The sequence below is a fragment of the Scophthalmus maximus genome, chromosome 7, assembly GCF_022379125.1.
Source record: "Scophthalmus maximus strain ysfricsl-2021 chromosome 7, ASM2237912v1, whole genome shotgun sequence".
NCBI classification, from domain to species: domain Eukaryota; kingdom Metazoa; phylum Chordata; class Actinopteri; order Pleuronectiformes; family Scophthalmidae; genus Scophthalmus; species Scophthalmus maximus.
The window spans coordinates 7,235,502-7,261,275 of record NC_061521.1 but is presented as its reverse complement, the minus strand read 5'-3'; the positions used below and the strand labels follow the sequence as shown (position 1 = coordinate 7,261,275).

The following is a 25,774-nucleotide window of genomic DNA, read 5'->3' as shown; positions in this document are numbered from 1 at the left end:
ACGATTCACCTCACTGCATCGACTCTCTCTTTCTGTTCCCCTCTCACTGCTTGTGCGTGCGTGTGTGTCTCTGTGTGCGCGCGCGCGCTTAAATGTGTGTGAATGAGTCCCAGACAGAGACGGAAAGCATGAATGGGGCAGAAGAAGCGCGACTCAAAGTCTGCGCTATATTATCGACGGCAAACCTGCCGGGAAACGAATAAATGAGCGTAATTGAAAGGGAACGGGGGCCGAGGTAAAACAAAAGCAGCGCGGAGCATGACGGGAGGATGGGAATTCAGGACAGAAATGAAAAGAGATGTCTTTCTCTCTCTCTGTATGTTGGTCTCTCTATTTGTCTCTCCCTGGTCCTCTTCTCTTGCAGTGTGCTATTGACCTGCATTGACGTCATTGCGTCATTAGGTATCCCTTAGAAACACTGACTTTCAAAAATAGTAACAAATTAATTCAGCTGGCAAGGAGAGAGGGGTGGGGCTTGTGAGTGTCTGGGGTCGGGGCGTTTGGGGTAAAGGGGTGTATGTGTGAGTGTGTGTGTGTGTGTGTGTGGGGGGGGGGTGATAGCAGATTTTTACCCACCAACAACCTCCTCGGATCTCATCCGCCACCATTTCCAAAACCGACTGGGGTCGAGAGCCAGACCAGACGAATCGATATGTGAAGCCTGAAGACTGTGCTCAATGTGGAGTCCTACTGGAACAATTCAACAATAGCTCAAATTGAATTTTTACATATGCATATTAGTCATTGCTGCCAAAGCCTGTCTATGGTAGAAACACACAAACAATGAAAAACGAGAACATGAATTAACCGAATCGATGAAGGTAATAATAAAACATAATTACTAATATCTTTAGTAATCAGGTCAAACAGGTCAGATAAACTCATTCGGTTTCTGTCTCCCCGTCTCTCTGTGGAGTCTAAAAATATCCAGCTGACTATATTGAAAACCTTTTCCCCATTTAAGTCACAGCTCTTAAAGCTGAGCAACCAGATGGACGGGCAGGCAGTCAGACAGACAGAGAGACAGACAGACAAAAAGACAGACAGACAGACAGACAGACAGGCAGGCAGACAGACAAGCAGACAGGCAGAGAGACAGGCAGACAGACAGACAGACAGGCAGGCAGACAGACAAGCAGACAGGCAGAGAGACAGGCAGACAGACGGACAGGCAGGCAGTCAGACAGACAGAGAGACAGACAGACAGACAGACATACAGACAGGCAGGCAGGCAGTCAGACAGACAAGCAGACAGGCAGAGAGACAGGCAGACAAATGGACAGATGGATGGATGAACAGATAGGTAGTTGACGGACAGACAGGCAGACGGACAGGCAGACAGGCAGGCAGACAGACAGATAGGCAGATAGACAGGCAGACAGACAGACAGATGGATGGATGAACAGACAGGTAGATGATGGACAGACAGGTAGACAGACAGACAGGTAGATGGACAGACAGGTAAACGGACAGACAGACAGACAGGTAGACGGACAGACGGACAGGCAGGCAGTCAGACAGACAGAGAGTCAGACAAAAAGACAGACAGACAGACAAACAGACAGACAGACAGGCAGGCAGGCAGGCAGACAGACAAGCCGACAGGCAGAGAGACAGGCAGACAGACGGACAGATGGATGGATGAACAGTCAGGTAGTTGACGGACAGACAGGCAGACGGACAGACAGGTAGACGGACAGATGGACAGACAGGTAGACGGACAGACAGAAAGACAGACATGCAGGCAGACAGACAAACAGACAAACAGACAGACAGTCAGATAGACAGGCAGACAGACGGACAGATGGATGGATGAACAGATAGATGGATGGATGAACAGACAGGTAGATGACGGACAGACAGACAGACGGACAGATAGGTAGATGGACAGACAGGTAGACGGACAAACGGACAGACGGACAGACGGACAGACAGGTAGGCAGACAGGCAGGCAGACAGACAGACAGACAGACAGACAGACAGACAGGCAGACAGACAGGTAGACAGGCAGACAGGCAGACGGACAGACGGACAGACAGAAAGGCAGTCAGGCAAATCCTTAAACATTACATTCACACTGCAAAAGGCAATATTAACCTTTCAATGTTCAAGAATCAAATCCAGGAATCAGTTCTACACTACATGATCTTTGAGGTGACAAGCTAAGCAATATATAAAAGTAATGGATTGAAGAAAGACGATAAAATCACATTTAGATGTATGTGAACATATCTCCAGTCAGTTTGTCTTACCTGTAGTTATTCCCTGTGATATGTACTCACCAAGTTTACTAAACTTTGGACGGCGGTCGAGAAAACTAATGTTTTAGTGCGGTCTGTTGACAGGGACACTGCCAAATGTTTCAGTATCCATCACAGATCATGAAGGCATGAGCATTATTTATATACATGTAATGTATTGACCTCACTATGTAAAGTGCCTTGAGACAATGTATTTTGTGATATGGCGCTATACAAATAAAATTGAATTGAATTGAATTGAATTGAATTAAAGGAAAGTGCAGATTAATGTTTGCCAGATTCTTGTGTGGCTATGTGTATGTGGTGGACCCCATGGAAGGCTAGCTTTAGCCAATGGGTATCCAAATAAAGATAAAGATAGGTCATAGTTTAATCATACACAAGGCTGCATGACAATGACAGTCCTTCCGTCAATGGACATAAGTTTGATACCAAGTGTCATCGATACTCACTTGCCCTGCCAACCGACCCTCAAAAGCAGTCGGAGCTCGAAGCACTGTCCTTTGGTGATCCTCACCTTTGGCCTGTGTATAAAGCAAAAGTATAATTTCCAAGTAAGCATCAGCAGTAAGTACAGTGAACATTTAATACTTGGTGAAATGAAATAACAACTTTTTCAGGACAGTAGGCTGTTATCTCTCTATAGATCCACAGTGTAGAAGCAACATCAGTCATTTCCATTTTCAACTCAACACAGCTATGACATGTGTTGTTTTGGAAAGTATAGCCTCCTGCTACTTCCTCCAAGAAATATTGACTCACTCACACACACACACACACACACACACACACACACACACACACACACACACACACACACACACACACACACACACACACACACACACACACACACACACACACACACACACACAAACACACACACACACACACACACACACAGGGTACTGATTTGGAACATGTCCACCTTTTTACGTTAATCCCTAGTCTGCCATTTTAGTTTTTTTGTTTTTTCTGGGCCCACAAAAAAAAAAGTTAGTCCATGTCTCGATGTGTGAAATATCAGGAGAAGAAGAAGAAAACAGTAAAGATTGGAGGAGGAAGAAGGGGATACAGAACAGAGAGGGGGGGGGAGGCAAGCAGAGAGACTGTGGCAAAAATACTTCACCATCAAGACTGAATTAGGCCTAGTGGTTATGATTCATCCATCTTGAATTTAAAAAAAAAACCCTGAAATGTCGTAGGACGCTCCATCTCACGTCTGGTAGCCAGCACTACACCTTTCAGGTTGTTGCTGTGAGACTGGTGTGTCAAACACACTAAAAAAAGGGTGTGAGTGCTGTTTGGGTAGAGGAAGTGGCGACTTACCACCGAGAGGGAAGATGCTCGGTCTACTAGCAAATGCAGGACTGCGTGCTTAGCTCACTGTGAATGTAAATGTGGTCAAACTGGTTTGTCTTTCCTCATGCGCCCTTGAGGAAGCCCTGCTCGGAAGGGCCATGCATCTGCAGCTGACCTCTGACCTCTCTGTGGGTGGAGGTGGGGAAACAATTGTCAAATCAATGAGAAAATCAAATCAATGAGAAAATCATAACGAGTGAAATAAACATAAGAAAGATACAAAAAAACAACCAATGACAAGCGTACAAGTGTTGTTGCAGGTGCGGGCTGTGTGCGATCGCAGGCCAAGGCGGAGGGACGCACGCGGGGAGAAATGTATCATAGAAGACGTCATCGGCACCAGTGAAAGTCACGCAGCATTCAGGGGTCAGTGCCAAAGCTGACGCCAGGAGAGACAGGGAGAGATCCTGGGTGTGACTAAGACACTCCGACCATGGAAAAACAGTGTGCTGTCCTCCTTTCCTCCTCCATAATAACATAAACACATGAGTCAGTCAGCCTGTTTGAGCGGAAATGTTAGTCTTGATAACAAAATGAAAATAACACTGCCTCCGTACCGCCTATTGAGCTTCGATTCTCCGCCCTGTCCTTCTTTTTTTGTTTTTCACCATGTCAATATGATGATAATACCTTCCAAAACATTTTCCTTGAGTGTATTAGTGTCTTTTCCAATTGGATCTCTCTGAGTGTGTGTGTGTGTGTGTGTGTGTGTTGTATACACACAGGTCCTTTTAATTTGTTTGAAGTCCCCTCCCATCTGCCTTGTGGCTTTCCATTCCAACTCGTAGGCTGCATCTTTCTAGGAAACAGTGGGTGTTTTGGTCTGATGTTTACTATGGGGCCCCAGCATATACACACTGAAAGGAGGGAGAGCGGGTGGATCCTTTGGCAGGATATCACTTCATGTAATGAACCATTATGACTAAAGACCAATCAACAGAGGTGGGGTTAACATCAATATGTATATATAAATATTGTTTTTGGGCGTTTATCTGGTTTAATCACATTTTTTTATGGCCTATTGTTTTGACACTTATGGGTTTAATAAACTGGTAACCCCACTGCTCCACTGTTAGGTTTAAATGTGGATTTTTTTTCAAGAAATTAAGACCTTATCCTAAACCTTATCCCTTGCTAAGAACAATCAAAATCAAGAAAAGCTGGAAAAGACATGTTTGAATAGGTTCGTAAAACCATTTGTTTTTTGAGTGTGTACAGAGGGAAGGCTGGCCAGGTTTTGTTTGAATTTCTAGCTGAGATTAAGGAACCCTGCGCCCTCTCCTCTCTCCACTCCCCCTATTTATTTTTCCATCTCTCCTGCCTAAATGATGTCAATGGAAGCAGAGAAATAGTGCTATTTATAGAACGTCCCCCCTACACCGCGCGCACACGCGCCCGCGCACACAAACACACACACGCGCGCGCGCGCGCGCACACACACACACACACACACACACACACACACAGGCTACCAGACATCCTCAGCATCATATGCTCGGTTGGGAGCCCTGCTGCACACAATAAACCACCTCAAGAGAAGAATCCGCGTGAATAGAGCCACTGAATATTTATGAACCGCTTTGTCACGTGTGTGTTTGTGCGCGTGCGCGCTCTCCGTGCTTGGTTATTGCCCGTTCTCTCTGCAAAGAAGGCAAACTGCAAACTGGAATTGAAAGCCCATTGAGAGGTACAGGAGCGAAGTGCGCCCCCTGCGTTCCTCTTCTTCTACTTCTGCTCCTCATTCACTCATTTCGTGCAGCCATTCATTCATTCATTCATCGCTTCCCCAACTCACTCATTCGCACCGTTCCTCCGACTAAGTCTGTGAATGGACGGATAGACGGGATGAACGTGGGGAGGCGACCAGTCCTGCTGGTGCACCACATCTGCGGCTGTTTTATTCGATTGTGCGTGCGTGCGTGCGTGCTTTCACGCGCGTTATCGTGCATTTGGGGGGGGGGGGTTGCCAAGTCTCAGGGGAGTCTCACCAAAGTACACAGTGTTCCCTGGGTATGAGTTTAAGGAGCTCTATGCATAAACCAAATAAACCCCCCCATCCGCCCCCTCCTCCCATCGTTCGCCCTCTCTCCCCCTCCCTCTCTCTCTCGCCACGACTCTTTCTGTCTCTTGACATTCACATGCTAGATTACGTAACATAGTTGTGTGTGTGTGTGTGTGTGTGTGTGTGTGTTTGGGGGGGGGGGGTTAAAGCCTCCCTCCATCACAAATAAATGCACGGTTTGCTGCACAAGCGTCTTCGATTGAGAAGAACCCATGAGGTCTGTTTTTTTTAGACTCCCTTCTATTTCTGAAAGGCGGCCGTGATAAAAATAAACTAACCCCCCCCCCCCCCCCCCACACACACACACACACACACTCCCTCCCTCCTCATCAACATCATCATCATCATCATCATCCACCCCCCAACCACTCTTAGATTCATAAAACGCTGAATTTCAAACCCGTCCTTAATCAACGGAGTCGTGCATATAGCCTATAAGGAGTGGGGGAGAATCCCGTTGATTCACCGGTTTGATTTCTAGAAAATGAAAAGCTCATATGAATAAAAGCAAAAGAATGTCCGTCTTGTGAGTGACAGAGACGACGTAGATAGCCGCTTCTCTTCAAACATCTCCATGTGTTCCCGATTGGCGTGCTCAGGGTTGTGTCTCTATTGGCTGTCGAGGACGCAATCAGAGAGCATCACTGCCTCGCACGCTGGACCGCTTGTGTTGTTTTTTTGTTTTTTTTTTGGCGTGCAACTGAAGGATCTTAATTATAAGGTTTTTAATAGACCACATAGTAGCTATGCGGCGGCAGAGAGACGCGACAGGGATGCTTCGCGCATCCGATCCACAGCGGTCACACGTGCGCCAGCCGCTTGCCTGCGCTCCCGCTGAAGTTGACATGTTAACACTCACTGGCTGCTATATTTAGCCCAGCCTCACAGTGCTGTTACTATTCCCAGCATTGCACATGAGGGGGCGGACTTTGCTCTTTCTTTTTTTTCTTTTTTTTTCCTTTTCCCCTTTTTTTTTTTTTCTTTTTTTTTTTTTTAATGAAAGAGAGGGAAACGTTCCCTTTTCACAATAGATTCATTTTTTCCACGTATGCATTACCCCCGGCCTGTGATGCCTCGCCGTTTCAGCGACGCTGCACTAAAAAAAAAAAAAAGGCGGTCACGACACCGGGCACGTGGCACAATGACAGGAGTTTCGATCGGCGATAAATTTATGCCTGAACAGAAATAGCCAATAGTGCTCGTATGGATGAATGTAGAATGTAGACTGAAGTGTCCTCGAGCAAAACGCAGATTTTTTGCGGAGCTCACTTGGACCTTTGACCTTCACGTGGAGCAATAGGTAAGAAAGAAGAAAAACAGAATTGCCTCTCCTCACATATGGAATCTTATTAGGTTCTTCATGATTATTTTTAGATGATTTAAGTCTGGCCATGGCGGTTAAAAAACATACGAAAATCACACCATATATAACTGAGTCTGGTAAATGACAAAACACAGTCCTTAAGCGTTTTTTTTCCAAAGGCAGGTGGTTTCTCTATGCTTTCCTTAAAAATGCTGGTGTCGCTACTGTGAAATAAATGAACAGCTTCTGGTCTTGTGTTCTCAGAACCGTGGACGGTTCCCATTCGACCTGATCCCCAATACCATAGAGGTTCAGAACCATGGACAGTTCTTATTAGACCTACATATACCTGTACATACAGGTTCAGAACCATGGACAGCTCTTATTAGACCTACATATACCTGTACATACAGGTTCAGAACCATGGACAGCTCTTATTAGACCTACATATACCTGTAAATACAGGTTCAGAACCATGGACAGCTCTTATTAGACCTACATATACCTGTACATACAGGTTCAGAACCATGGACAGCTCTTATTAGACCTACATATACCTGTACATACAGGTTCAGAACCATGGACAGCTCTTATTAGACCTACATATACCTGTACATACAGGTTCAGAACCATGGACAGCTCTTATTAGACCTACATATACCTGTAAATACAGGTTCAGAACCATGGACAGCTCTTATTAGACCTACATATACCTGTACATACAAGTTCAGAACCATGGACAGCTCTTATTAGACCCACATAGACCTAAACAAAGAGGGTCAAGACCATGGACAGTTCCCATTAGACCTGATCTCCTATCACATAGGGGTTGTCTCTGGCGATTCTCATTCATCCAGGTCATAGTTTTCCGACTTGTAACGTGTGACGCTTAACATCTTCAAGAAACTACAACCAAGTCCAGTTGCTCCGGATTCCCCCACCCTTGTGGAACACGTAGAGCATCACAACCCTGGATAGTTCCCATGTAGGCTGTATATGGACCAAAACACAGAGGTTCAGAACATGGACAGTTCAAATGATATAGTGCGGACTTTGCCAAAATTAAAAAAAATGACAACTTTTGTCATTTTTACCTCTCCTAACAACATTTCCTGGACCACAACGAAAAACACAGAGCAGTCGAGGAAGGATGTAAAATAGCATTCCCATTTGTGACTGATGAGATTATGAAATTATGCATCCTCATCTCTAAAGCACTTTCATTTCCGCTGTTTTTATCATGGAAACCACATGCATGCCTATAGTACACCATGAGTATATGGGGCAGGCCTATATGAATCATTGCTGACATGTTCGTTTCTCCACATTGTCTCCCTGACAAGGACTCAGAATGCATTCAGGCACTATCTGGTGTATCAGAAAAGGGAATCTCCTTGTGAATTCCTGTGAACTGTCTGGCTACAAGTTTTGTTGTAAAATCAAGAGGGCCTGTTGTATGGGTAGAATAGAAAGGCGTGGTTAAATTAGTATCTACCTAATTTCTTAAAGTGTCTATTGCAGGTGACGGTTCAAAAGCTGATCATATGGAAACAGGCAGAGAGGAGTTTGCCCATAAAACTACTATACATATTTTCTTAAAAGTCACATCATCCATCACCAAGCTTGGGACTACCACCAAGTGCCTCAGGCCTGTTCATTTACCTTCCCTTCTACTCTCACGTGTTCTCGTACAGTCGCTCCTTCCTTCCCTCACTCCAGGGGTCGTCTTCGCTTCCTCTGCCGCCCACTCCTCCTCCACTTGATTATTTTCAGCTCTGCAGTGTGTGTGTGTGTGTGTCTGAATGACTGGCTGGCTGGCTGGCTGGCTGGTTTGGGAAATACCTGGTCACGATCAATGAGAAGGGAGTATATCTCGGCTGCACATTGCCCCCTACTGTCGCAAAACAAGCATTGACGCTTCAGACCTGAAACGCACCATGTTGTTTGTGCCAAAAGATGTACACTATCACCTACAAAAAAAAAAGAAGAAGAAAAACACCATTAGCCTGCACATGTGGATGGAAGGGGGGAAGAAATACATTTTAAACAGGAAAGGAAATACGAGCATTACAAGTCACTTCAACACACAAAAGACTTTGTGTACAAAATGTTGCATCGAAAATGTCGAGCTGAAGGATAATGTGTATTGCCTTATATGCTGCAGCATTAGTTAATTCCAGCACTGATCCAACACAGGAGCCCACTTGAGCAAATCATTAACAAATACAACAGGACATGTAATCACCAAATAATTTCTGTCTTTGTCTTGAGAAGTAGGGGATGTTATTTAGAGTCTCTCTCTCTCCCCCTCCTCTGCATTGCTCGCCTGGATGTCAGTGTTCCTCCGTGCGCCTTAAACCCGAGCAAGAATACAAAAAGAGACAAAAAAGACATCATGAAAGCTTTAAGTGACTCTGTGGAGATAAAAATAGACCCGGTTCCATTGCAAGGGGGGGGGGGAACCTGGTCTGGGTCGCCCTCCAGAGGGGAGACTCTGCCAAGACAGGAGACAATTGTCCAAAGCCCCTCAATAATGTGCTCAGAAATCTAAGTAGGAGCAACATTTGTCAGAAATAACAATCAGGCTTCATTTTGCAAATACATGGAAGTTCCACAATAAGTTTATGTCGATTATTTACCCACTACAGCCCAATTCCTCAATTAATAAGGATGATGTATATGTATGAAGGGTAAGTGCGTGAATATTGTGGTGATGGTGATTTTGGAAGTCCCAGGGTGGGGATGGGCTCCGGTTCAAACCCTTAAGTCGTCTCTGTTTGTAAGACAGTGTCGCAGTCGATTCAGAAATTTGAAAGTTTATGCACCCCCCCCCCCCCCCCCCCCCCCCCCCCCCCTCATCCTCCCTCCCTTCTAGGTATGCACCCACACACACCAGCACACACGTGTCTTTGCATGCAGACCTGTAGCTCCCACTGAAGAGATCACTGCCTCTTCTTTCTGCCTCTATTAGAAACAGTTCTGAACCTCGAACAAGGCCTGTTTAACACTCATGTTACTTTAGGATTATACCACCAAAATATGGACAAGGGTTTGGGTGCAATTCAGTTTGGTTCAAACTTGGATTCTGGGGTAAGAGTCAAGATATGATGGGTTTGGTAAGGAACAACAGCTACGCCTTTGACAAATGTCACATCCAATAACTGTGGGCTGTGTGCTTATTTAGACCTAAAATAAAGACCTTTTAAACCTGAAAGGAGACAGGCAACAGGGCACATTTGTGAAAGTGTTTTCTAAATGCAGTCACAAGATCGTTGGCTAAAGTCAGCCTCTCGTCACTCTGCTTTGGTACAGATGTGGATGAGTACAGATGAAAACTGGAGGGAAAAGTTAAAAAGTACAGGAGGGAGACAGGATGAATGAGTGGAAGAGCGATCAAATGGATGAGGGGAAAGCGTGTAGGCAGGATGGATAGGTAAGCTTGGAAAGGGATTTAAACAATAGTAGAGGAGTAGGGGAGTTGTGTCTTTGGCTTGATCCTTGACAGAGTAACTCCGGAAGAAATTCTACATAAAACAAGGACAACGGTCTTAGTTCCATACAAGTTTATGATAAAAATCCAATGAACAACATCATTGATTCATACAAAGTAACATAAGCCAATTCAACTTAAGCTAGAATAAAAAAAAGATTAAATAAAAAGGTAGAAAGAAATGCATTCATCAACATTTCGCAAAACAAAAGGATCTTTATCTTTACCAATAACAATCTGACAAAAATATTAATCAGTTACGACTTGGCAGTCTTTTTCCACAAAAATACACAGAATATCATCTTTTTTTATGAAGGAAAAACACAATCTAGTTTTACTTGAACTAAAGTCTGGGTCAAGAGGAATACAGTTATGAGTTAATGTTGAAACGGCAGGTACAAAAGTCTGAGCCTGTTGTCTAATATTCTAAAAACAGGAACATAGAACTGCCTGAAAAAATTCAATAAAGTTCATGTGACTTCTTGTGAAAGAGACATGGAGATCAGTTAAAAGAACAGACGAGTGGGAGACACAGTCCATCTTGGTGCGGAAAAGATCCTGATGTGATGCAGTTCAATGAGCAATATGTATTTTGTGAGCGTGCGTCTCAGTAGATTCGGCCTCGGCTCCTGTTGCCTCTGGCTCCGAAGCCTCGTCCTCGTCCGCCCCTGAAGCCTCCGCGTTCTACAGTCGACAACAACGACAAATTAGCTTCAAAGTGTTAAATGCCCACCGTGCAAAACGTGGAAGTTGATACAGTGGGAAAAGAATAAACCATTTCTCCTGGACAAGACAAAGTTTGATGCTTTGCCACTAGAATCTGGCTAACTGCTGTGAATCGGAGCCGATTGCAGCTAATAAACCACGGCTGCACCTTTACACCTGCAGAGGGTGAGTGCTTGAAACGCAAAAGAGACATTTTCAGGAAAGTAGATGCATGGCAAATTTCATAGCCAATGGGGGTTTACTGAGAATTAAAGATGAACATGCTGCACAACAGCGTTTACAGTAAGTGCCACCGTGTGCCTCTCACCATAGTTAAAATTGCCAATGGAGGCGCTGAACTTGCCGCTGGGAGGATTGTAGATTTGTCGTGCATCCCTCCGGGGCAGGGGAGAGATCTGTTTTTTTGTGCTGCCGCCAGACCCCATCTCTTCAGCTGAAGGACGCTTCGGTCTAAAAAAAATTAAAATACAACAGAAAGGCGAGTGAAGATCTGTTGGGGCAACATGGACAGTAAGTATGTTCCCCTTATGACGAGAGGCGAAGAGTAGTGGGAGCAGACTTACGCTGCTGCTGCTGCTGCTGCTGCCGCCTCTGTCCTCTGGACTGGTTTCCAGGATAGAGTGACGGTGCTCTTGTATGATGGAGGGTTGTGGAAGAGATCCTGCAAAGACAATCAAGTTCAAAGACAAAATTAAAGCACACCATTGTATAAAACTGTCTACACCGAACGATGTTAAAAAAATAGGAGCTATTTGTGTTGTGTGTAATGTATTATAATATTACAGTCCTTACAAAAAATACTTCTTCAAATACAATCGTTGGTTTAACTCCATACACGTTAATGATATCATGATATTAGTAACACAATCCCAATCTTCTATACCTTCAATATCATACTGTTTTGCACATGATTACACAAATTACAGCTTGAAAACCTTGGTCAACTCACAAAAAAGAAGCAGCGTGAACACAAACAACATTTCGAGTGTGTCCGTATTTAATGTATGGCTTGTGTTATGTTGCATTACAAAATGCAGGCATCTGTATCACTTGGTGTATATTGCCACCAACTCACCTTGATAAGGACGTTGATGTTGTTTGTGATTTTTAGGGCCACCACTTTGATCTTGTTCTGATTACACAAAAAAGATAAGTCTGACTTTCAGATACTTTACAGCAGGACTGTCAGCACAAGACATTTATCTGCACAGTTTCCATTGTTGTTGACTGTATGCAATGAGTTATTGGGTTCCTACTTGGGCTGACCTATCAAATATAAGCAGAAAGTTTACCTCATCTGTTTTTAGAGCGTCCCCCGTCTTGCCCTGCAGTGCGACTCGCAGCTGTCTGATGTAAACCTGCAGGCCCCTGGCAAAGTACTGTAACCTGTTGAAATGCAAAGGACAATCAAAGTTAAGCCATTGACTTTAGACCAAGTGAAATGTCAATCATGGTGTGCCAAGCAATTGAACATCTCATTTTTGAACGGACGTAATTTGCGCGTCGCTTTTTCACCTGATCTTAAAGTCTTTGAGGCGCTCATTGTCAACTTTGTCGAGGAGGAAGTCTGGCAGTTTCCGGCCCAGCTGGTGGAAGCCGAAGAGGAGGCACTCAACATAGCTGAACTGCAGTTTGGGCTCCTCGCTCGTCGAGTTCTCTCCATTCTCCACCTCCTCTGGCGGCAGAGGCATAAACTCCTGCACAAACAGAAAACGTGATAAATTAACACAGGAAGAGTGTGTTTTCTTCGATGACAAACGGCTCAGAACATTGGGGTTTAACAGGACAGAGATTTTTTTATTAAATTCTACTGATATTTATTTAAACTATTTAAACTACTACTAATCTATTGTGGAGGCTGCACTGGCACAACCTCTGCCAGGTACATTTGTAAATTATCGACCCAAAAAATAAGGCATTCATAGATAGGATTTCTGTGGTTCAGAAAAATTCAGCATGCAGGCCATCATAACTGAATTTATAAAGCAAAAAGGGAAACTTTAAACCTGCTCGTTGTTATTTTTATGAATAATTACAGTAAAGGACAACTGGTTCCTCTTGTTGATTTCTTAAAATTGCTACAACTGTTGTGCTTTTTAAAGATATGACAACACATTTTGATTTCCTCTTTTGATTTTAAGTCTAACTGTAGTAGTTGTTAAACAGTATGAATGTCAATAATGCATGGCGAAACTGCAAATATGCATTTTGTTTTTCAAGTGAGTTCCCACTATAACAGGACAGGCTGTTCTCACCAGCAGCTTGGTAAACAGCATGTTGAGGTTGGCCTCCAGCTTTTCCATGTCTCCACAGTACGGACTCATCTCAGCCAGCAGCTTCAGTACCTACACACACACACACACACACACACACACACACACACACACACACACACACACACACACACACACACACACACACACACACACACACACACACACACACACACACACACACACACACACACACACACACACACACACACACACACACACTGTGTAAAGTGCATTGATAATGAAAAAAAGGGTTGTGTGGTGCAGACTAATGACCCATTAACAACATGCAGTTGGCTGACACCTCTGACAGGTGGCTGCCATGCTGACTTTGTTTACTACGACTACATCCACTCAAATGTCAGACATTAGGAGTATCGACCTCACACCGGAGGCCATATTTGTCAGCCCACTCGGAAATAGTTGTGCTGTTCCAGGCTAAACAAATCCAGTTTGGGTTAATAGTATTTTTGTCTAACAGCCACACTGGCTTGTAAAGTGCAACTCTGATTACGCTTATCACTATTAGTTATTTTTCTGGGCCACTGCACAGAAACTACATTTGATTTGTTGTAATTCATAAACAAAATAAACTGAAATATAAAACAAACTTTTTTTATGAGCAGCATATAGACACTGAATGAAAGGTTTATTACAAACTACGCATAGCTGATTAAAAAGCATATGTTAGTGTTTGTTAAATGTATTTATCAACAACTACATCTCATTTATGCAATTATGTCATGGGTGGTTAGGCCTGGGCCATATATTGAGTTTTAAAAATATATCGATAAATTTTCAAACACGACATAGGATAAGACAATATCGTGTATTTCGAGTTTTAGATCAGATTCAGATGTGTAGAGCATGCTGCAAACAGGTTACAACTAAAAGTTTGAGCACGACGAATCGCTACCACTATTTACAACAGCGGCGTAAAGTGCAGTACGAGGAGTGTGTAAATCGTTGGACTGCAACCCAGAACTTGAAGTCTTAGTTTATTTTTTTGTCAATTTCATGTCAATGTTGATATTGTGCAGCTGGTTAATATGTGGCACATGTTGATTTGACTTGGAACTGACTTTGTTTTTTTTATATCTTTACCGGAAAAAATATCAAGATATATATCGATTAGGCCATTCAGCTAAAATATATCGAGATATGATTTTGGTCCATATCGCCCAACCCTATGGGTGGTGTATTAACATAAAATTAATACCGTTATATACTGTTATACACGTCTCCACAGGAAAATTTGTACTTACTAACAAATACTGTATAATCAATAAACATTTACAGACAAAATTTTACATTATAGCGTGTAATGAACCGTGTATTAATTGTTTGTATGATGATTATAAATGCTAAACTGTGGGACCTAAAGCAGTGTTACCAATAAATCTTTCTGCTGCTGAATCCAACATAAGATTTCTTTTTAAATAAAAAAGATAATTCTGCGTCAAACTCACTTTTATTATGTTTACAATCGATCATTTTAGCAAACCGATTGTCCACTCTGTAATTTTCTACCATGTTGGTCTACTCTTTGCACATTTATTCCATGTCTGTCCGTCCTGGAAAACAATCCCTTCTCTGTTGCTCTTCATAAGGTTTCTTCTATTTTTCACTGTTAAAGGGAGCGTTCCTAATTCAAATTCAGGGTCTACGTACGGAGGGTGTCAAATGCTGTTGAGATTGTCAAACCCCTTAATGCAAACTTGTGATTAGAATACTGGGCTATATAAATACCATTTACTTGGCTATTCCACAACAACACGTGTCCCAATGATAGTACAAGGAAAAGCTCACCTCCAACTGAATGTCCAAGTCAGCCACAGGCGTTGTCAGGGTGCTGAGGTTGGGCAGCACATGTTCACAGAAGTAGGTTACAAAACGTGTGGAATGGACGTTTTTCTACGAGACAGGAGAAAACTACAATGAATTCATACTTTGATGACTAATTGTAATACATGGTTATATGTATTACAATTGTGTGTATGTGTGTTTATTCAAGGAGGTATTTGCTGATATACAAGTACAAAAGAAATACAAGAAAAGAAAACTTGGAATTCTATCAGATTGAAAAGTTTTCAATGTCTCCAACGATTATTTCTGTACGCATTCAGCAGTGGTTTGAACTGCTGTTGAATTACTAATGAAAGTAAATTTTTCATTATCAAGGAGAAGAAAAAAAAAGGGATACAAACTACAATAAAATTGTCCCAGCACAACGTCATCTAATACAAGTTTATCCATTGTTTGCAACACAAACTCTTTGAAGTGCATTGGTTCTACTCACAGAGAACAGGGGTAGGGCCTGGCGTGTACACTGCAGTAGGCGGTCAACGGTGTCTGGGTCGGCTGGGTTTAGAGCCTGCTCAAGGAAAGCCTGCTCTACCACCATCTCCACCAGCTGCTGCCGGCCGTGCACAGTCTGCAGCACCCGCAGGCCGGACACCAGTCGCATCAACAGCACAAACTCCTCCCCCGTCACATCTTCCAGCACCTGAGCAGTAGGTGAAGAAGAAGCAAGAAGTTTCCACAGGGGAAGCAATAAGTCAGCTGAGTCTCCGCCAAATTAGCCAGTAAGGCACTTTTAAAAACAATAACCAAACCTATGGCCTATAATAGATATAAATTAATTTTACTAATGGAGAGTGCCAATGTACCCACAAATCAATGTCACACATTTAAAAAGCAAATGTGAGTTTTAAAAACAGAAACATTTCAGACTAAACCTACATGGGGATGTAGTTTATATTTAAATTAAAGGGACAGAAAAAGATCTCTCGTCAATGATCAATGATCAGTTCTAGACTATATGCAAACCTTCTTTGTTTCTGCAAAGACATAGTCCTCCACCTCCTTTGTCATGACATCCTCTGGCAGGGTCTTCAGCTTGGTTGACAGAAACTTGATCGCCCTCTCACGAACGATATCCTCTCCCTGCAGGATCTGAGAGAAGAGCCCCCCCAGGGTACCTGGACAACGGCAGACCGGAGAAGACTGGATTGAGCAAATGATTGTAATCCCAACCCAAATTGGAACTATGGATATAATGATCATGAAACACAGCAAGTGGACCGACCAGTATCTGCATGAAGGGACGTCCTGTGGGCAGTTACTTAAAACTAAACAAGAAGGGTCTTACTACGTTGTTTGACAAATGACAGTACTTAAAGAGATAGTAGAGTGATTTTAACTATGCATAAGTAACTCAAAGAAACCCACTTCAAAATCACTGAGCTATCCCTTTAAGAAAAAAAAGGTTATGCCTCCCATACACTAGACGACTTTGAGAAGACACTGAAAAGACCTTTAAAAGACATAAGTCTAACACCCTCTCACATCTTAAGACAATTTGTCATCAGTCACAGAGTTTTTAGTCGAAGTCTAGTCACCAGCAGCTGTTAGCCACTAGGTTTCCTAGTGTGTATGTGCAATGGTCTGTACAGAAAATATAAGCCAACAAGAAAAAGAGATGACGCCCCAGAATGTGGAGACGACGGGAATACATGCTGCAACATCGCATGGAGACTCTGGTGAAGCCTGGAAAGCCGCGGTTTCGAAACTACCTGGTTGCGTGAATGGGGACAGAGCAACCAGGTATTTCCGAAACTGCGGCATTCCAGGCTTCACCAGAGTCTCCATGCGATGTTGCAGCATGTATTCCCCGACCCCTACACGCTTTTCTGCTTCCTGTTTGATTCTGGAAAGAGCTCACCTATGGTTGTAGACAATGTTCATGTCACCATCTGCATGAGCGAAGACTAAAATCTTACGATTTCAAACACGGGTGATTTATTGGAATGTCAAGAACAAGGCTTCAAGAGTGGAATTAGTACCCCAGGAAGGACAGGAGTGACCTGTTTCAGTGTCCTCTTCTACCACAGCTCTGAACTGGGCTGAATAACTTACAAGCACACAAGAGCATAATTTAGCTCAACAAAGGGGGAAGCAGCACTTACCCTTAGCATCCATCTTGAATATGGAAACGAGGGCTGTATTCACTTGGTTGAATTCTGCAGTGTCATCTGAAATCACAAATATAGGGTTAGCAGGCAATATAAGAACTAGATTACTTGGATCGGTCCAATATTGATTCTTAAAATCATAAAACCGAGCTTTGCATTTGCAACTTGTCTTAGTGAATACCTACATCCCTGCTACATGTTGTGTAGAGGCAGGGGTACCTTGTTATAAGTGGTTCAGTTTTGGCTGTACGATCTGTTAAATATATATGACGCAGCGCAAATCGCCTGAGTGGTGCATGGATAGCACTTTACACATTTCTGTATTTAAGGAAACAGTGTTTTTCACTTATTAAATGTAAAAGAAATGCAAGTTCCCTGGTCTAATTCTGAGAAGCAATTCATGCAACATTGATGCAATTATGCATTTTAAAAATCTTCATTAAATATTAGCAACGAATCACATCCAATCAAGGGACCAGGGTACTGTTCAGACTGACTGAAATTTGATTTCCGGGGTGTCCAGGAAATTATACAGACCGATAAACTGATTATTAATCAATAACATTATCATCAGATAAATCAATAATGAATTTAATAATTTGTTGTAGTCCCATCAATACCTGTCTGAAGGAGCTGGGTGAGAATATCTGCAACTCTGAGGATGTTCTCGCCAGTTGCAAACCGTGGCAGCTCCTTGATTGCCTGCCGTCGAATCTGGACAAAGACACACCAACAGGTTTGTTATAATAGAATAAAAATGATGATTGCAAATCCATTCAGCCAAGAGAGTGAACCCACGTGAACTTAGGAGCACATAGAACATGCAGTTCCACCTCAAGAGAATGTCACCCACCAAGTCTATTAGATTCCCCTTCACACCCGAGTCCCTCGATACTCACCGAAACATCTTCATCCTCACAAAGATCAAGCTGAGCATTTATGGCTGCATCGGCGAGTTCCGGAAAGCTGCTGAAGAACTTGGGAATAAACTGTGCTGCCAGGCGCTTCTCCTTGGGGCCACCTTTAACACCATCCAGGATTACTTGGTAAGCATCTTTGTGCTGCACAGTAAAAGAGTACACATAAACAAATATGCAAGTTAAATAACAGTGGCAAGAACCTCACATTATAATATGGTACGCGTTCTAGACTGAAAGTGACTCTGGTCTGAAGTTCACTGTCCTGTAGCACTCCATGGAATAGTAGTGCATACAGTTGATCAACAGTGGGTGTCGGCTAAGGACTTTGAAAGGACCTGGGTGTTACCAGATCACCTGGCTATGTACGGTCATTACAGTGAGGTGGGAAACGATCTGAAACTAGCCTGATTGACGGACCAATGGTCACACGCATAACAAAGATTTTACAGACAGAGTTCATTTTAGAAATCATTCCCAACCAGTGAAAACAGGTTGGACATATGATGTCCTATGTGGTTCTGGAGGTAATAGCCGCAGGCGATGCCATCACTTAGACTGTAGACTGAATGATAGAAAACCTCGGCCATGTGACAAATACAAATCACCAAACTACATCCTCCACACTGATCATAAAGTTGAATCTCTGAAGCAAGGAAAAAAAAACACTTAAAGCCACGAGTAGCCCGCACAATCAACCGCTGTTTCATTGCGTGATGATAATGATGGAAAGTGAAAGTTTAATCCACTAATCCGTATCGTTAGCTACGTGCTGTGCGAGATTTTACGATTTAACACTGACTACGGTGTTGAAGCATCACCGTAGTCAAAGAATGAGTATCGAGGGTCAAGTCAGACCAGCCTGAATTAAGGGGGTCGCCACGGTGAAGCCCTTCATATTAGCTCGGTCGGCGCGCTAGCTACAATTAGCCTAGCTCGCACACAACAATGTTATGTAAGTCGACAGCGTTCTCAGCTGTGGGAGTGAAACAACGTCCCGCGCGCTGAGCAACGGCTCCCTCGCACCGATTGTGTTCTCAAATTGACGTTTAGGCGTCTCTTTACCTGACTGAGGTTGTCCTTAGCGTCGGCAAGGATCCCGTAGTTACGGTAGAGGTCCTCAATAGTGACCGCCATCAGCGTGCGTCCGGGTGCCTGCCGCTCACAGAGAAGAACCGCCGATAAAACCGCCGAAGAAAACCCCTCCCGGTCACTGGATCTCCACGTTCACGCGACTGTAGCACAGCCAACGACGTATGAGCGAGGAACGTGTTCTGCGGAGAGGCGACGGGGAGATGCAATTTTCGAGAAGACGGTGAATGAACACCCCCTAACGTCGGTGCTCCACAAATGCTCTCCCGGGCTACAATGCTACGGAACAATGAGTACTGTGCATGCGCGCGTTAAGCGAACCGCGTGCAGTGACGCAACACACGTGACACTGGTCTGCGCTGTAGAGGTGCGCAGTGAAAACTAACCATCCGCAAGCCTTCCGCTTCTTCTTCTTTTATTGTTTTATGGCAGTTGGCAAACAACGAAATGGTGCATTGGCGCCACCAACTGGTAAGGAATGTGGATCAGAATCCCTAAAACAAATCTAAACAAAATAAAAGAAAAACGTACAATATTATTAGATTATCCCGAATACCTTTTTTCTCTGAGGTACTGTATTGAATGACTACAACATTTGTTCTGCAAATCTTGCTGTATAATGTCTGAGGTTCTGTCTGAGTCGTGTTCACTTAAATCCCATATTTTTGACAGTGTACTATGATGTGTTCTATTGTTTCTTCTTGTCCGCAATTGTGACATTTTCTTGAGTTATGTCTTCCTATTTTGAATAGTGTACTATTAAGTCCGATATGCCCAAATCTGAGTCTTGTAATGACTGTCTCCTCTTTTCTTATTCTTCTTGTACTTCTCATTTCTCTCACTTTCTTTTGCATTCCGTTATACCATCTCCATTTCCTTTCCTTCTCCCACTGTTTTTGCCAAAGGCTTCTTAATTTCTGTTTTATCAATCCCCTGATTTCTGTTGTGCTTATATTCACTGTGTCAAATTGTCTTTTCCTGGTCGCCTGCTTTTCAATTTTGTCTGCAATTTAATTTCCTATTGCACCAAAATGTGCTGGAATCCAAAGAAAATCCCATCATATTGATTTTGTACAGTGTTTGTTGTATTTCTATTAAAATGTCTTTCCTACTGTCTGTGTGGCTGCTACTCATACGGAGTAATGAAGAGCTTGAGTCAAAACAAATTATTGATTTAATGGTCTTATTTCCTCCACCCATTGTACTGCTAAAAGAATTGCCAAAATCTCCCCGGTGTATATTGATTACCCATCATTGATTATTTTCCCGCTTGTGACATTACACTCTGGAACTGTTACTGCTGTTGCTATTTTGTCATCAGAGCTTTTTGATGTGTATACCTGTAAATAATCATAATAATTATCGATTTTTTTCTGTACACTGATCCAGTTAATCTCGTGTCTGTTCCTTTCTAAAAGTTCTAAATCCGGTATATCTGAGAGTATCCAAGGTGGAATTACCAACAACGGTACTGTTGGACTGACATTCAAATTATTTACTTGTAGTTTCTCACATTTCCTTTGAACTTCCCATCCAAAACTTCTCATTCTCCTCTTTTCCTTCTCCCAACAGGGTTTTAGAATGTCCTGTGCCAGATGGTCGTGCCTCTGCCCTTGTAACTGTGCCTAACCTTTGTAAAGTTGTTTTTGCTGCTGACCCATATACTATACACCCATAATCTAGAACTGACTTGATCATTCCCGTGTAGATGGCCTTCATCGCTGCTCTGTCAGCACCAAACACCTCATTACATTCAGTACCTTTTTGCATTTATCTATTACTTTTTGAATATGCACCTTCCATGTTATTTTCTCATCATACCATATTCCCAAAAACCTAAACTGTTCCACTCTCTCTATTTCCTGGTTGTATAACTTTAATATAATTTCATTATTAATTATTTTATTTGTAAAACACATCACTCTAGTCTTCTGAACAGCAATTTTAAAACCCCATTTCTGTGACCATTCTTCCACTTTCTTGTGTAATTTCTTCCCCCATCTCCAAATTGCTCCATCGTCTGCAAATAATGATACCCCCATTCCATTTTCTACCCTCATAAAAATATAATTTATCATTATGGAAAATATTAGTGGGCTCACTATGCTCCCTTGCGGAGTTTCATTTTATATTTCAAATATTTCAGATTCTCTCTTTCCTACTCTTACTTGAATTATTCTTCTGTTTAAAAAGTCTGTTTAAATATTTGTCCTTTGATTCCTAATTGCTTAGGTTTTATTAGCAATCCTTCTCTCCACATCATAGCATATGCTTTTTCTATATCAAAGAAGACCGCAACTACACTCTTGTCTGTTAACCCAAGCTTTCCTGATTTCATTCTCCAAGCATATTGCTGGGTCCAGATTATTTCTCCCTCTCCTGAACCCATTCTGATACCTAGACAAATATCATTCCTTTTCAATGTGATATATTAACCTTTCATTTATAATTTGTTCCATTATTTTACAAATGTTAGACGTTAATGAGATTGGTCTGTAATTTTGGGATCTGAGCAATTTTTTTCCATTTTTGGTATTGGTATTATAATTGCTTCTTTCCAGCTTTGTGGTAACTTACCTAATTCCCACACATTGTTGTAAAACTCAAGAATTTTTACTTTTGCTGATTCACCAAGATGGTTTATCATTATATAATTAATTTGATCCCTTCCTGTCGCTGACATCTTTTTTTGCTCAGAGATTGATTCAGTTCTGTAAAAGTAAAAGGTTCATTAATTAAGTTGTGTCTTTTACCTCCCCTAATATTCCTTCATTTCCTGCTAATGTGTCTTCCCTTCCTCTTTTCCCTTCCTCACCGATGTTGTCTTCACTTTGAATTTTGACAAAAGTTTTAGCTAGCATCTCTGCCTTTTCTTCATCCTTCACTGCTATTATTCCCCCTTCACTCAAAACTTGATAACCACACCCTTGTTTACCCCCCTTCACTCTTTTAATCATTCTCCACACTTTCCCAATATCTGTCTCCCTAGTATTCCTTCTTTGCATCTTTAATTATTTTCCATACACTTGCCTGGGCTCTTTTATATTCCATAAAATTTTGAAAACCGCTATTCCTTTTTAAAAATGTAAATGCTTTATTTCAAGCTTTTATTGCTTTGCTACATTATTTTGTCCACCAAGGAACAATGTTTATCTTATGACTACTTCTCTTCTTCTTTAAAGATTTCTCTGCTGCCTCTAAGATGGCTTTACAAACATACTCATTTACTTCATTCATCATTTTCATTAACCAGAATTTTTCAATTTCTTGCTCAGTTATCATTTTGAAATTATCCCAATCTGCACAATTGAATGCCCATGTTTCCAATCTTGTTGCCTCACCCTCATAATCCCAATATCTACAATTATTGGGTAATGATCACTGCCAATCGTGGTATTTCTAATAACCTCCCATGTACAAGTACTTGCCAGCATATCAGATACCAGTGTCAGATCAATGGAGGACTCTACTCCTGTTCTCGCATCTATTCTTGTTCCTCTTACATCATTCAAGCATACAAAATTTTTTATTTCCATAAATTCCTCCACAACTATACCATTGTTGTCATTACTTTTGTCCCATAACATACTATGTGCATTAAAATCACCACAGCATATTACATTTCCTTAAAACTCTTTTGCTATTTCTTCCATTATTTCACTTGTTATTTTTTTACAGGGATTGTAAAAATTCATTATTTTTATATTCTCTTTTTTTGTCCAAACTTCAATCAATAAATACTCTACTTCATCCCCTCTTTTAAAAAATCTGAACTGCAGTCCCTGCTTTATAAATATAACACATCCTCCTCCATTACCCTCCATTCGATCCCTGCGGAAACCTATGTAACCATTTATAAGGAACTCCAATGAAGGTTTTAGCCATGTTTCCTGAATACATATAATATCTAGCTTTCCTGAGAGATTTTGAATGATTCCTTTAAACTTCTGTCCATTTGCTAAAATTCTACGTGCGTTCCAATTTAGGATTGTTAAAATGTCCCATCAGCTTGTCTGCCTGGTTTCCCTTAAGCTTCAAGTCTCTCTTGTTGATGTGTGCCCATGACAAATTTTTGATCCCCAAAAATCTTTCTGCTCCTTTTGTTATAATTTTTATTTCTTCTGTTTTGTGTTTGACCTGATATGTGCAATTGATAACGTAAGTGATGAACGGAATAATATTATCTGCAGATATTAGTGTTTCTTTGTCCTTCGCTTGTTCGACCACTACTGTTGGACTCTCTGGGTTTTCGTCCTTGTACTTTCTTTATTGCTACAGCATAACTGATGTCATTCGTGCTTTTAATTTTTTTATTTTCCACAGCCTTTTTCCTGACTTCACATCATTCATATTTGACTCTATGCTGTCCCCCACAATTACTACATTTTTCATGCATTCCCTCCCTCCCTCTTGCACACTGCTGCTATCTGTCCATATTCAATAAATTTATAAATGACTGAGCTATTGAAAATGCAAACCTTGAAATATGCATATTAAAGCAAAATGCTCACTGATGTAGATGCTGTGAAATTTGCTCAGGTTTTTTGTCACAAACTAACAGCTGTGAAAGATGTGAGAGGATATTACAGACATATAAAAGGTGGTTTGATGTCAATAAACCAAGGCCAAATCTGAAACGGTATGGAATGAACTGAAAGGATTTTTCTGTGTACCCTAAGGGGAAAAAATAGGTTCCAATATAAAGACAGAAGAGAGCACGAGATACAGGCTATACAATCCAAAAGAAAATAGTGAGGTAGACCCCTGTTATTCCAACTCTTTTCATTCCATCACGATAGGCAGCAGCACCATCTGCTGGTTAAAGATGGGGATAAAATGCTTACAGCACCTGGTATTCCCAGGCGGTCTCCCATCCAAGTACTAATCAGGCCCGACCCTGCTTAGCTTCCGAGATCAGAAGAGATCGGGCATATTTTCTTTTTGTCTTTTATTATGAAAAATACATATTTTATACACAGGGAAAACAAACATTCAACATACTGTAAATACAAATACATTGACCACTCGATGTTACAAAATCAGTAACAGACAGTACAAGTAATCTCTATCAATCGACCTACAACAAAAAAAGCATACCTATCCTGTGTCATCAAAAATTTGTCCAACTAAATTATATGTACAGAATTTCTTCATAGGATTTTCATAAATAATAGTCCTATACAAGTCACTGTCCACATATTCAATGACATTTTACAATTCTTAAGGGTAGTAAAACAATACACCTACAACCAGTCTAACACCCAGTCAGCTGGAGAAATAATAGGATATTGGCTCTTATCCAAACCCAAAGGTATGCCCCATAGTTAGAAAACAAACAGAAAAAAAACTCTTTCAGTCATGCACTTTTAAACAGCCATATTGCACTCACATTCCAAAAAAGAGTGAACAACAACAAAAAATAAGCTCCTTAATGTAGGGCCCAAAATATAAAGTCCGGGGGCCTAATCAAAGTCCAGGGTCATTTTACCCTCCCCATCTATTTTAACTAAGCTGCTTCCTTTTACAAAATTGCAATGAAACAGTTCCTCATCCATACAGCAATACATTGCCTCCACATCCCTCTTCACCATTCCTTTAAACATGCACCAGACATCCTCTCTCTTTTTTTCATATTGGGCCATGTTTCGTCTAAGCTTGACAGCAAACCTGGCGTGACTTATAACAAAATTTAACAAACACATATTGCAGCCTTTCACTCTCCCAGTCACTCCAAGCAGCCACAGCTCCTTCCATTCAATCCTATCCATGCACCATTCTTCCCATCGTTTTTTATTAACACACTCAATCCACCACACTCAAAAAACTCATGCATACACGTCTCCGTCTCCACCCCATACACTTCACACTCTTTCCTTCTACTCGCATCAAACCTACTAATTACATAATTATTGAACACCCTGTTGTGACGCAAAAGAAAATCCAAATTCTCACACTCAACTGAATTCCACTTCACTCTTAAGTTCCTCCAAATCTTTTTCACATACATTCCACCCATCACTTTCTCCCACACAGTCTCAGCGGCCGGTCTCCTCACCTGGCTACCTTTTAGCCTCTTAAAAATTAATATTATTATTTCCTAGTAGTGTTTTCCTAGTAGTGTTTTTCACTACTTGTCTTCTGGTGAATTCACTCCCCTCAGGATTTCTCTCCCTCCACACATCAATCAAGTTTTTATTTTCCATTAATTTCCGCAGCACGCCCCTCGAGGCGTCGCTCCTGAAGACACCGGCCGCCGAGACATCCAGTTTCCCACACCACACATTGAAATCTCCCACCACCACACATCCGTCATC

At 42.0% G+C, this 25,774-nt stretch overlaps 1 protein-coding gene across 1 annotated transcript; it reads right to left on the bottom strand.

Moving 5' to 3' along the window:
- Positions 1–10,536: 10,536 nt before the first annotated feature.
- api5 (apoptosis inhibitor 5) lies at positions 10,537–19,763 on the bottom strand. Its single transcript, XM_035643119.1, has 14 exons — positions 19,434–19,763; positions 18,351–18,512; positions 18,072–18,165; positions 17,446–17,511; positions 16,307–16,458; positions 15,777–15,983; positions 15,287–15,391; positions 13,460–13,549; positions 12,720–12,901; positions 12,497–12,590; positions 12,280–12,336; positions 11,768–11,865; positions 11,512–11,654; positions 10,537–11,162 (listed from the first exon to the last, which is right to left on the bottom strand). The coding sequence occupies exons 1-14, from the start codon at positions 19,503–19,505 to the stop codon at positions 11,086–11,088; spliced, it is 1,599 nt and encodes a 532-aa protein (XP_035499012.1). The 5' UTR covers positions 19,506–19,763; the 3' UTR covers positions 10,537–11,085.
- Between the last annotated feature and the right edge of the window lie 6,011 nt (positions 19,764–25,774).

What these genes read in the sequence shown, in the direction of transcription:
- api5 (XM_035643119.1), bottom strand. Translation starts at nt 19,505, where the DNA reads ATGGCGGTCACTATTGAGGACCTCTACCGTAACTACGGGATCCTTGCC. An exon ending in CTAAGGACAACCTCAGTCAG is followed by an intron (nt 18,513 to 19,433) that starts GTAAAGAGACGC and finishes TTTACTGTGCAG; the next exon opens with CACAAAGATGCTTACCAAGT. An exon ending in AGGCCCTACCCCTGTTCTCT is followed by an intron (nt 15,392 to 15,776) that starts GTGAGTAGAACC and finishes CCTGTCTCGTAG; the next exon opens with AAAAACGTCCATTCCACACG.